The 12,175-nt window shown below is 39.6% G+C and overlaps 1 protein-coding gene across 4 annotated transcripts in view; it reads right to left on the bottom strand.

Moving 5' to 3' along the window:
• pkp4 (plakophilin 4) overlaps window positions 1-12,175 on the bottom strand; it is a 119,128-nt gene that overhangs the window by 68,186 nt on the left and 38,767 nt on the right. For all 4 annotated transcript variants that reach the window (XM_042494706.1, XM_042494708.1, XM_042494707.1 and 1 more), the window contains one exon: window positions 1,735-1,847. In XM_042494706.1, coding sequence (XP_042350640.1) covers window positions 1,735-1,847 — 113 coding nt within the window. The remainder of the gene's footprint in view (window positions 1-1,734; window positions 1,848-12,175) is intronic.

The raw sequence follows: 12,175 nt of genomic DNA, 5'->3' as shown, positions 1-12,175 counted from the left end.
TCTTCTTGCTCCCAACAGTGAGCAGGGCTTGTGTTTTGTCTGCAGCCAAAGCACTTTTCACATTGCTTTCCTTGAGACACAGTTGAAACTGATGAACTATTTGTAATGTCTAGCGAAAGCAGCGTAGTATATTTAAACATGATTGTGAGTTGCCACTGAATGTTGAGCCAGAATCTACAGTATCTGACTTCACTGCAACACAGTTAGATGTGATTAGGCATGCTTTGGCCTGACTCAGGCGACTTGCTGCAACTTGGCATAAATTGGGGCATTTAAACACAAATCAACAAGGCATGGTGTGACTTGGTGTGTCCATAAGTGTCAATATAAAATCCCTATAGCACGTAGTTAAATGTGTCCGCGGCCGCATTAAAATATGGCTTGAGTGATTATGTTTTATTTGAAATCTGCTAATAATAATCTTCATATCAACAACATTTTATGTAATCATAAACTTTCCAATGAGACAGAACAGATAAACAGCTGCACATTAGTGTATATGTTGGTTAATCATTCGTAAAATACCCACTCAATTCACCATAACAGTGTGCCATCAAAACTTCTGGCCTTAATGAACGCAAAGGCAGGAAAAAAACATCATATTAATAATGCCTGAAAAATCTGATCATTAAGCAATCTCTTAAATGTCACAGTCTATTAACCTCTATTGTAATTTCCCTTGCCACTTTGAGGAATTAAATTTTTTTAACCAGACCGAAAAGATGCTACACATTTTACTTGTTTAAAAATTGCAACAAAGACTGAAAACAGTGATGCATTAATGAATGTTACAAAACGTTTTAAACACTTTTTTACAATAATGGTCTTACTCCACAGTGCCAGAAGCACCTCTTTACATCACTGCATCTTCACTACTTCTGTATCTTGGTCAGATGTCATTGCAGTAATATAAGATTGTCAACCCTTCTTCACAGTGGCTCTGTGACGCACATTAGGATAGTGTACATGGTATTGAGCTGTACAAATGAACCTGACATGTCTGAGCCACAGCAGACAGGACAGAATGTGTGGTCACTGAGGTGTGATGATCAGGCAGCCTCGTGTCTTAGCTGATGAAATGGGAATGAGTTCCCAGAACAAACTCAGACGCTCCTTCAACGCTGACAGCAGCGCTTCACTGAGCAAACAACACTCCACTATCATGCACATTCACAAACACATGCACCTTCTGTTACCGATAAACATTACAGCTTAATATTTTGCCTTCAAAGTCAATTTTGTATATTTTCATTTCAGCTTAACTTAAAAGTTATTTGAGCCAATTAGCAAGGACAAGTCCTGCACATAATATAACTGTGTTTCCAAAACCAATGTTGGTGCTCAGACTACAGGAGTTTTATAATCCAGTGCAATGAGCCTGCCGTTTTAAACTGGAATTTAGTACCTTCTCACATTACCAGATCATCTGATAGGTTCACTTTCTCTACCGATTATCAAGAGGGGTAAATCAGGAATAAATCAGCCTAAAACTCCTGTAGTCTGAGCGCAGTTTTGGATCACACTACAGCAATTCTATCCGTTTCTAAATGCCAGGACAGAAGGGGTACATTTTTAGATTTACAGTCCAATCATATTGGAGCACACTGGGATGCTCCATCACTATGCCATAAGGTTACACTATGGAATATGGTCACTGCTGTGAAGGATGAAAACGCCATGTGTTGGATTGCGGCCCTGTGTGTGTGTGTGTGTGTACGTGCATCTTCTTATTACCTGCTGCTACCAGCGCCTGGCGACTCGGCCCCGAGTCTGCATCTTTCCAGCTGATTGGCCACAATCTGCCTCTCCACTTCCAGCTCCCTGGTTAGCCGCTCAAACTGGAGCTCCTGTGCATAAACACAACAACAAAAAGACAAGCGACAGAAGGTCAGGAATATATTCTCATCACAGCGAGCTTTATGTACTTCAACATGACAAATCAGTGAAGTCAATACAAGAGAGGCAAGTTGACAGCTTGGCAGCTAGCACAAACATTATTGTGCTTCATCATGGCATGTCAGGTTAATGATACAAAATGGAAGCTTAATGCACTGCAAATAAGCTAAATCCAAATATAAATGTTAGCTCAAAAGTAGCTTAAAAAATAGAGAGCATGTACATTCCCATACACACATACACACACAGACATTAGGACTATATGGTACTGCCATTTCTCCAGCCCACACAGAGAGATAAGCACCACTTCAGTGGGTGATATTTAGCCTTGGTGGCACTGTTCCTATGGAAGTCGAGTAGAAATCAGCATTTGACTAATTATCTAGCCTGAGCGAGGCTATTACTTGCACAGCTCTCTAGCTCCAAGCACTGCATCATGACACTCATAAGACACACAGGCTCTTTTGTACACAGAAAAATGATTGCACACGTACGCACATACATACACACACACAAAAACACACACCAATCTGCATGCCTTAGAAATACCTTTTTACTCACCCACATCACTACCACGGCAATATCTTCATAGAACCAACACTCATGTTTTTCGTGCAAAAAGGCCCCACTCACCACAACTCTGAGCACAGATGGCAGGATCCTAGCCTGCTATCCTTGGTTGTCCCATGTAATCTCCATTACCATGGTCAATTACAATCACAGCCAGCTGCATTCACACACACACTTCGAGTCCCAGCTTCTTTTGTGACCTGTCTGAGGAAGTTTAGTCACTCCACGACACTAAGACCAGCCTACTTTTCACACCTACTCTCTGATGTTCCCTGAGGGTGCACTGAAATTTCCCTTCACACTGTAGACTCGCTCTGCTCACCCCTCCCCCCAAACTACTGCTTTATACCCTCCACTGCTCTCCTCTTCTCCACCTCAGTTGTAGATATGTGGAGCTTAACTGCAGTGAGAGGGAGCATGCAGGAGGAAGCCTGCTAAGTCCTATTTCCTTAATGGCATTCTCTCATGTGGCCGAGATACCTGTGCAGTGCCAAGAGCAACCCTGATTACATCTTGTGCTACATGCAGACTATGCAAACAAGAAACAATGTTTGTGACTAAGATGCTTGATGGTCAAATGAACATACATGATATAAATAAACTAAGAAAAGAGCATGGTGCAGAAAAATACTGTTTACTTTCATGATATAATGGAGGTGTGTTGGTTTGCACAAACCACAGCAAAAGCCTGCAGCTCGCAGTCACTGCCAGTGGCTGTATCCACTGGTAACAGACTTTTGCAACATTCAAACCAAATCTGTTGACAAAATGGTGCAAAATATGTCCACATCTTGATGTGTAAAATCAGTTCTTACTGAAAAATAGTGCAGCTAACAAAGCACTGTTAATCTTCTGTCTCGCCTCTCAATAAAAGCTTTGCAGGGGTTCCTGGTGGGGAGCTTTAATTGTAAAGCAGCAGCAAGACATGGCAAGTTTGTTTTAGCTGTTACAAACTACAGTTCACAATATATTGTAGTTACTAATTGTTGGCAACTACCATATCCTAAAAGACCACTAGTAATAGTGTTGACTGATATGGCTGGAAAAATGTGCCAAGCCTTAAAAAAAATCTATATTAGTAGAACCAGACAGTTAACGCTTTTAATTCTGTTTTGATTTCTCTACCCCAAACTACCCCAAAATTGGCAAGAAATTAGTGGGAATCCACAAGAAAATTACCTGGAAAAACAAAAAGTCAAAGAACAAAAAAAAGCTGAAAAGTTATAATAATAATAATAATAATAATAATAATAAATAATAATAATAATAATAATAATAATAATAATAATAATAACAACATAATTTTCTTGATATTTTTCCCTAGATAATAAATATTTTTCTAATGTTTCTGTCTATTTTTAATTTTTTTTTTTAAAGCTTATTTTAAGGTCATTTTCTTGACACCTTTCACTTTGCTTTTTTCCATTTTTTTGTAATTAAAAAAAAAAACATCACCGAAAATAAGTTTTTCTTGTGTTTGTGTCATCTAAATTGCTGACATTGACTATACGATTTCTGTGCACTTCCCAAAAAAATATGAGATTCGAACGCACTTTGGGAAAGCTTGATACATCACTAATATGAAAGCCGATTGCTGTCTAAAACACACAGACAGGGGAACAGACTTTGACACCAATGGAAAAAAACTGAGAGTGGACTTGTCAGTACAGAGAGCAGAGTTTGTATAAGCATGGTGAAAGTTTTGACAGCAAACATGGTAATGTGCAATTTTTGGAAACCCTGGGAGCTGGGAGAACCCTGGAGCTTCTTTTCACTCCACACCAACAACCCCAGTGTATAATACTGTATGTCCCACAACCATTAATGCTGTGTTAGCCACTGCCAGACAGCCTACAAGCTAACAAGTTAACAAACAACAAAATAATATGTCTGCTAGTCACAAATTTTGGTGCACAACAGACTCCTCATCTGAGTCTGCCTCTGACTGAGGCTCAAACATGAATGGCTGTATTCCTCCAGTGTTTCCTCTAATGTTAATACCAGCATTCTCGATGTGTACTGTCTATGGTATATCTAGTGCTTATCTCCCATAGCAAGACCTATCTTCACACTTCAGCGCTGCAGAAAGTTGACGGTAAAACATAGTGCAAGCAGCAGTGGTGGGCGAAGTCCAAGGTCAGATCCAGAATTTCTCAATGAGGAAGTAGATCCGCTTCCAGCTCCTTTTCAGAGTAGTTTTAGTGTACTTTATGCGGGGAAATACTGTTTAAGAAAATGTTAGTCATAGCAGAGTATTTCTTGCATACTTTCAAATCTGTCTGGAGGAGGACTTCAGACAAATAAATTAAAATTAGACAAACAATTTCTGTAAGTGTCATTATCTGAATAAATAAATATTATAATAAGATAAGAAAATAAATATTCTCCTATTCACTTGAGCATTTGAGAAACACATGAGAAAGCATTGCAATTCCCCTGTATAACAAAAATGATTGAGCAAATTACATTTTCACTTTCAGATCATCCCAATCATTTTATCACCCAGCACAGGCCAGTATTAAGACACAAATTCCCTCAGAAACAGCAGGGATCATTCTGATGTCTGCATGTTTCTGATACAAGACACACCCACCAGCTAACAGAGAACAGACACAGCTCCGCGAGCAGGACAGAGATAAAGTGACCACAACACTGATTTACTTAGAAGAATAAATGAGCCATCAATCCTCTGTGTGACACATAACCCCTACTGAGTGATTTAGTTGCATGAAAATTGCCAATTTCAACCTTTCATTCCAAACAATCATCCCCGTTTCCATTCTTACTTTCCTCGAGACAAATGTAGCTCAGTGTGAATAATCAAAATGCTGAAATGTATTTCTACAACACCTATGTGCGGACTGTCAAGGAAAGAAGGACATTCAATTCACGGGCTGCTTTTGACATTCATTCGAGGAAATGGGCTGTTATAAAACATACGTTTTTAGCAAGAAATCGAGAGATCTGAATACTTGGTCCTGAAAACACTCCTTACAGAAATGCTCACAAAGCCTGAAGGTCACAAACAATATGGACCTTTGTCTCGCTAAGCTCTGGTACTGAATTTAGTGATGCACAATGTGGCAGAGGTAGTCGTCGGATTGTTGTGCACAAAAGACAGTCGAAAGATTGAACTATTGTGACACCATTTTGTACACACAAAAGACACCTATATCTCGTATGCATTGACGTGGCTGTGGTAACAAGATGGCTTTCAGTGGAAACAAGGTATAAGACTTAACCAAGACATTCACTGTATAAGAGAGAGAGAGAGAGGACACTGAATGATAGTGACAAGAGGGTGAGCAAGAGAGATAGAGAGGGAGAGATGATTCAAACACAGTCTACTTGATACAAATCTGGAATAACTCCAATATGTGATTCTGCCACCAATGTGCAAGAGCGAGGACATAAGGTGAAAGTGACAAGAGAGGGGTTTAATCCATATGGACACACACAGATAACAGAGGAAGAAGTGAGAGGATATACGAACATTCAATTATTTGAATACAGTTCACTCCCAATAGATATGTTAGTCTGGAAGCACTAGGATGTAGTAAAATGTACATGGGACTTATACCATGTAAATTTTTGGCGTCACATTTATGTCATTAATTGTGAGTGCTATAACTGCCTGGTGTGATCACCGGGAAATGACCAAATCTTACGACCCTTGCTTTACAACTCAATTTCTCAAAAGTCATGTTGACAATAGGCCTAGGAGCTATCACAGTATTACAGTTTACCATGGTACTTAGAAATCCCCAAGGTATGTTTTTCTCAATGCAGTCATTAATTCAGGCACTCCTCTTTCTATTTAACTCACTGTATGTAGTGCACAGCATGCACCCCCAGCGCTCTGTCTTGGGATAAGTTACAGGACTGTCAACAGCCATTAGAGACCACAGGGAATAATGGCAAGGTTTTTCCATTCAACTTGGTGAATTAAGGATTTATTTCGACCACACCAGATTTGGTATTTGTTGCAACAGTGGAATCACTAACTAGATTACTAGCAAGAGTAACCAAGATGGTTTGGGTGAGCGCAAAAACTTATAACATTCGAGCGGCACTTAATATCTGTGTTTGAAAGGTTGCTGCGTTGTTGCAATTGCAACAATTAATGCAACTACAACCAATCCCTGTGATTTCTGCACAGCCTTGCAACTTTGTCTAATCATTGCAAATTTTCTGCAAATTTGACCAATCACAACATTCCCCCACATTACTTTCTTGTATCTGGTTGTGACAATTCAGACATGTTACATGCATCACAAACGTCTCACATTTAACCACAAAAATTACTGCTAAAGACCGTGCAAGGCAATTCCCTGATGTTCTGCATGGAAGCAGGGCTAAACTGTTTAGCACCGCGTGCAATGTGGTGGAAAACAAACAAAAATCATCAACTGACAACCACTTTTCTACCGCAAAACACAAAAGGAGAATGATCTAGTAGATCTATTGCAAGTGCTGAAAGAAACAAAATAAATATGCATAGATAGTTGTTATATTATAATTACAAACTCAGAACAGTGCAGTTTTATTCTCAGTGGAACAAGTTGCCTTCATTTTTTAAAGAATTATTTCAGCAATTTTCACTTGCTCTCACAATTTTGTTGCCAAAAAAAAAAAACATTGAACAAAACATAGCAACATCCATTGCAATTTTTTAGAAAGCTACTATGACATTGGGCATTTTAAGCAGCAACAATCCCCCCACAAAAGCCTGCAAAATCCTGCACGGAGTGATAGACACACATGGACATGGCTTTTCATTCATCTCTGCACAAACACCCATCCATACGACTAAAAGATACTATTCATCCTGCATGTGTTGTCATGTATGAACATGTAGCTGATGTTGTGAAAAAAAGACAGACAGACGAAACTGTTTTGTTTACCATCTAAATGAAAACAGAGATTTCTTGCGTCTGCAAATGCCACTATTCTTGGCCCACCATTTCTGTGCCTTCTTTCTTTTAAGCTCATAATCCAATTGTTTTGTTTGGCAGTGTGTCACCTCGTCAAGTCTGGCAAATCTTGGGCAGCGCTTCTCATTACACAGCGGTACATGCAAGGCACAAGAGAAATAAACAGCTACGGCTTTCTTAATATTTGACACAAAGTGTGGCCGGCCTTCAATCGGGCTGATTAGATGGTCTGTGATCTTGATCAAGCACAGCAGAGAGAGACATCTGTTGCAGCCATAAGGCACTGAGGTCTCTTGTCGCTACTGATATTCAGAGCTGTTTCATGGCTATAGCGGGCGGGCATCCTGCCTGCGTGTTACCCCAACCCTGCTGTTTTCTTACTATGGAGCGAGGCATGGAGGAAGTCCAACGCTTCCTGCGTGTCCTCCTGTTTTTTCTATTGCTTCACAAATTGGTTACAATTGTCGAATTATGTATATTTGTATGAGGGCTCCCCCTTGAAAATCGGAGATTCGAATAATCAGTCAGAGACCCTCAGACAACTGAGGGTCGACTTTTGTTTTTGCTCCTCAGGTTAGCATGCCATGCAGTGTACCTCTGGGGATGATTTGGTCTCCAGATTTTGCTGCGGAGTAAGTGTTCTCGACTTTCACACTACTCTTTGAGAGCTGCAGACATGCAGGCAGCAGCACAGAGGAGAGGAGAGACCTTCTGTTTAATAGTGGTGAAATAGCATCTCATAGCAACTTAATATGATGCTGTCACTGGCTTTTGTTTGCCTGGCATCTGATTCGCCCGGCATAGTTCTGAGTCAGGTAAAGCCCTAATTATTAATATAGTTGTCTTCATCAAATTGCTTTGTGAATTGGAGCACAATTTCCATTAGTGAGGGAGGCTGACACTTCTGTCAGGTGGCCTGCTCTCTCTGATCCTACAGCCATGAAACAACAATGCACCCTCTCTGTCATGCTGAGTTTACAGGCCTCTCAGGTGGCACTGGGGATTACTGCCATGCTTCTCTTTACAATTACATCCCCAGGCTTTCCTTAGTGAAAAACAAACCAACAAAAAACTCCTATAGCTTTTCTCTCACACACATTTCAGTAGACTTTCCTTATTCTCAATGACTCCTTTAAAATATTATGAATATGGATATATTCATAATACACACAGCTAAGATCCATAATTAGCCTCTGATAGCACAGAGCTATGTGCCAAAACAGGCCTTGGTCTGATGAAACGGGGACATGGATCACACTTGCAAGTGAGTCTCATATTAGCCACGGAGAGGGAGTACTCACTGCTCCATGTAACTCATTGTACCTCCAATGCTTGGCCCCTACACAGAATGGGACACATCTATTCAGTGTAACGATCCACCAAGTCAGACTGAGCACAGCATTAATGACCATTAAGTAAGGCCTGTGCTTATTTAACGGGTGTGGGTGCAGCCTTGGTCGTTGCTAGGCTAAGCTTAGAAAGGGAGGACAGAGACAAAGGGTGGCCGGCTTTCCTGTACCAACAAGGCCTCTGACGCCTTTATTTGCCATTATAATGCGCCTGTTGGGCCTGATCTGCCTGTAGACCCAGAGCTGAATCAGATCCTGTCCCCTTGTGTCCTCAGATCGGCCCTAAAGAAACAGATGACACACGGCAGCAGACCACGCTACCAATATACAGGCTCCCTTGTCATCTTTATGGATGCTGACAATACAAGACCCATCTGAAATGCCTGAAGTGGCTCCTGCCCGCTGCTGGTTCAGCACATAGATGGTGGTGCAGCACAGATAAGAGAGGGCACGTACGCACACATAAACCCCAAATGTCATACAGCTATATTAACCTACACTGACATACACATGCACTCTGAACAGCCCTACTACACCACCATGTAAATCCATTTAAATAACATACAGTATACTTTGTCCCAGCTAACAATAATGCCAAATATTCATTGTAATGTCTCCCCTGTATTCATTCTGCAGCAGTGCATGAGTCCATGAAGAAAGTGGTTAGTGGTTAAGTGTAGTGGTGAAGAAAGTAGAAAGTGTCTGTGGTTAGTTCACGTCTGTAATAACAGCAGAACAGTCAATAGGCTAATATTCAAACTGCATTAGTCAGGTGAAGTGAAGATAACCTCGTCTGGACCAGTTACAAACACACTGTAGAGTGAACAACATGATGACAAGCAAACAGAATCAGAGTTTTAGCTAGCCTAGATTAAAAACCCAGTTAGAACATTAGTAACACAATCCAGCGTTAAAGAACAAAGCCTATTTACCATGCATCAGTGACCAATAACACAAACAATCAGGAAATGTTGCTTAAGAGCACAATGAAAAAATAAAAACAGACTCAGAATTATGTTAGTCAAATCAGATTTGGTTGTTCAATATGAATATTTGACAATTTTTCTCATATAAGTTTCAAAGTTTGAACACGCTCAGCAGTACAGTCAGTGCGACGGCAACATTCGCTCAATATAATAAACAAGCTAACTGCGCTGACGACAGATCAGAAATGTGCAACAACATTTTTGCCGACACTAGATATCAAACGAAAGCCAGAGACTGCATCATATTTCCTGTGACTTAAAGTTTACTTAATTTCATAGTTTTCAACAACACAAAACCACATCACAGATTACGAGACTGTATCGTATTACGTTTCTGTGAGCTGCAAATTTAGAGAGAAGATAATGTTATCTCAGAGCCATTTTGGGCAGAGATTCATCCCCACAGTGCCACTGCATCGTGTCCACTGCAGACTGTATCAAAAAGTATTGTGAAAGTCAAGAGCGCTCATTCCATGGCAAAATCCTGTGACCAAAATGTCCCCAAACGTACACTGTCTAGCTACAAAAAACTTTGCTTGACTCTAAACAATCTCAGTTGACAGAGAGCTCTCAGACTGATGATTTGAATCTTTGATTTTCAAGGGGCTGCCCTAAATCTTACCTTATAAAACAATCACGTGTGTAGTGTGCACACACTGCTGCACTGGACTCTGAGAAATATAATTTAAAATCTTACATTGCTTTTGAACTTAAGAGTCATTTTGGCCTTTTGCATTGTGGTGCTCTGATTAATTTGGTATGCAGATAACACAACAGTCATAATTTCAAATCAAACCAGATCTGAAAGTGACATATATTCTTTTGAAATTCTATTTTCTTTTTAGATTAACATTTGAGAACAAAAATTGGTGTGACGGTAGGTGGTACAACGAGTCTGCCAAGAAAAAGCAGTCAGTCTAGTGGACACATTTTACTGCAGGGATACTCAAACTGCTTTGACCAGGGGCCTTTTTTGCAGGGAGGCGAAGCACCAGTTAATAAACAAACATTAATAATTAATATTTGAATAATTAGCCTGGACCTCTGTCAGAGGGTCCAGGGGATCCTCCTCTGACACAATTTTTCAACAAACAAGCTCCATTTTTATGCCTATAATGCATAAAAAAAGAATCCTTGTGTTAATCAATTTATTTTTATTGTGAATAGGAATATGGTTAGCAGTCCATACAGGACCCTATGTATGTGTTGAGCATCACTGTTGTATCAAAATGTTTTAATTTTGACCAGTTCCAAAAGATAGATTTTTTTTTCGTTTTTAGGTAGAAACTATCCATTAGAGAGGCTCTGGTAAACTCTGTGGTAAACACAAATGCGCCAAGCTTTTCAGCCATGATAACACAGATTGTCTGTGATGCAATGAAAATACTTTCAAAGATATTTCCCAGAATAACTGGAGAACCTCAAGCACTCTTGGACTATTGTTTCCCTCCCTCAAAAAGTGCATTCAATTTGACAAACACAGATATGTTAACGTGTCAGCACATACGGCACTCAGTCACAGAGAAGTCAGCGGCATATCAGATGTTGGTGACATATGGCTTTCACTTTGCATGTGTTTACTGACAATGGTTTTCAACCCTGCCCCTTATGTGCAGAGATTTCTCTGGACTCTCTGAATCTATGGTGAAATCCCTAATTCCCTTGCAATTGTGTGTCAAGAAGCATTGCTTTTAAATTGTTGGTCTTTTTGCCCATGCAGTGTTACACCTTGCAGGGTCCTTGTTTGTGAACAACTGAGTCTTTTGAGGATGCTCCTTTTATACCCAATCACAATACTACATCCTGTTGCCAATTAATCTGTTTACCTGTTAGACATTTTAGATGTTTGTTTTTCTGTTTGTTTTTTATATTGCAGCTTTCCAAGTCTTATGTTGCTCCTGTCCAATTTTTTTTAAATTGTTTTGCTCAAATTTAGAATAATTGTATACTTATAATACGTTTGGCCACTAAATATCTTGCCTTTGTACTCTATTTAATTGAATATAGGTATAAAAAAATTTGCAAATCACTGCATTCTGTTAGTATTAACGTTTTACATAGCGTCCCAACTTTTTTGGAATTAGGGTTGTATCACCATTTCTGTCCATTTCCATAATGATGCTATAAGCCTAAGGGCGTGATTATAATTTCATCATTATTTTATGCTCTCATTGGATTAGCCTGCTGCCTACATGTATTTATGCTGACGAAACTGACGAGTTACATAAGAAAGTTGATTTAATAAAAAAAAAAAAAAATCAGATGAATCACTTTATTCAAGTCAGGATTTTGTTCAAGGATTTTTTTTATCTTGTTTAGGGTGATGATACCATAGAATACGATGACAGACATCTGAAGCTTCATTCAAAATCCTAAATAAGAGCTTAAAATGTAAAAACAAAAATACATCCAGTACAGCCCTGCAACACACAGTATTCAT

This window comes from Plectropomus leopardus, chromosome 10, assembly GCF_008729295.1.
Source record: "Plectropomus leopardus isolate mb chromosome 10, YSFRI_Pleo_2.0, whole genome shotgun sequence".
NCBI lineage: Eukaryota > Metazoa > Chordata > Actinopteri > Perciformes > Serranidae > Plectropomus > Plectropomus leopardus.
The sequence above is the reverse complement of the archived record's forward strand: the minus strand, read 5'-3'. Positions and strand labels throughout refer to the sequence as shown.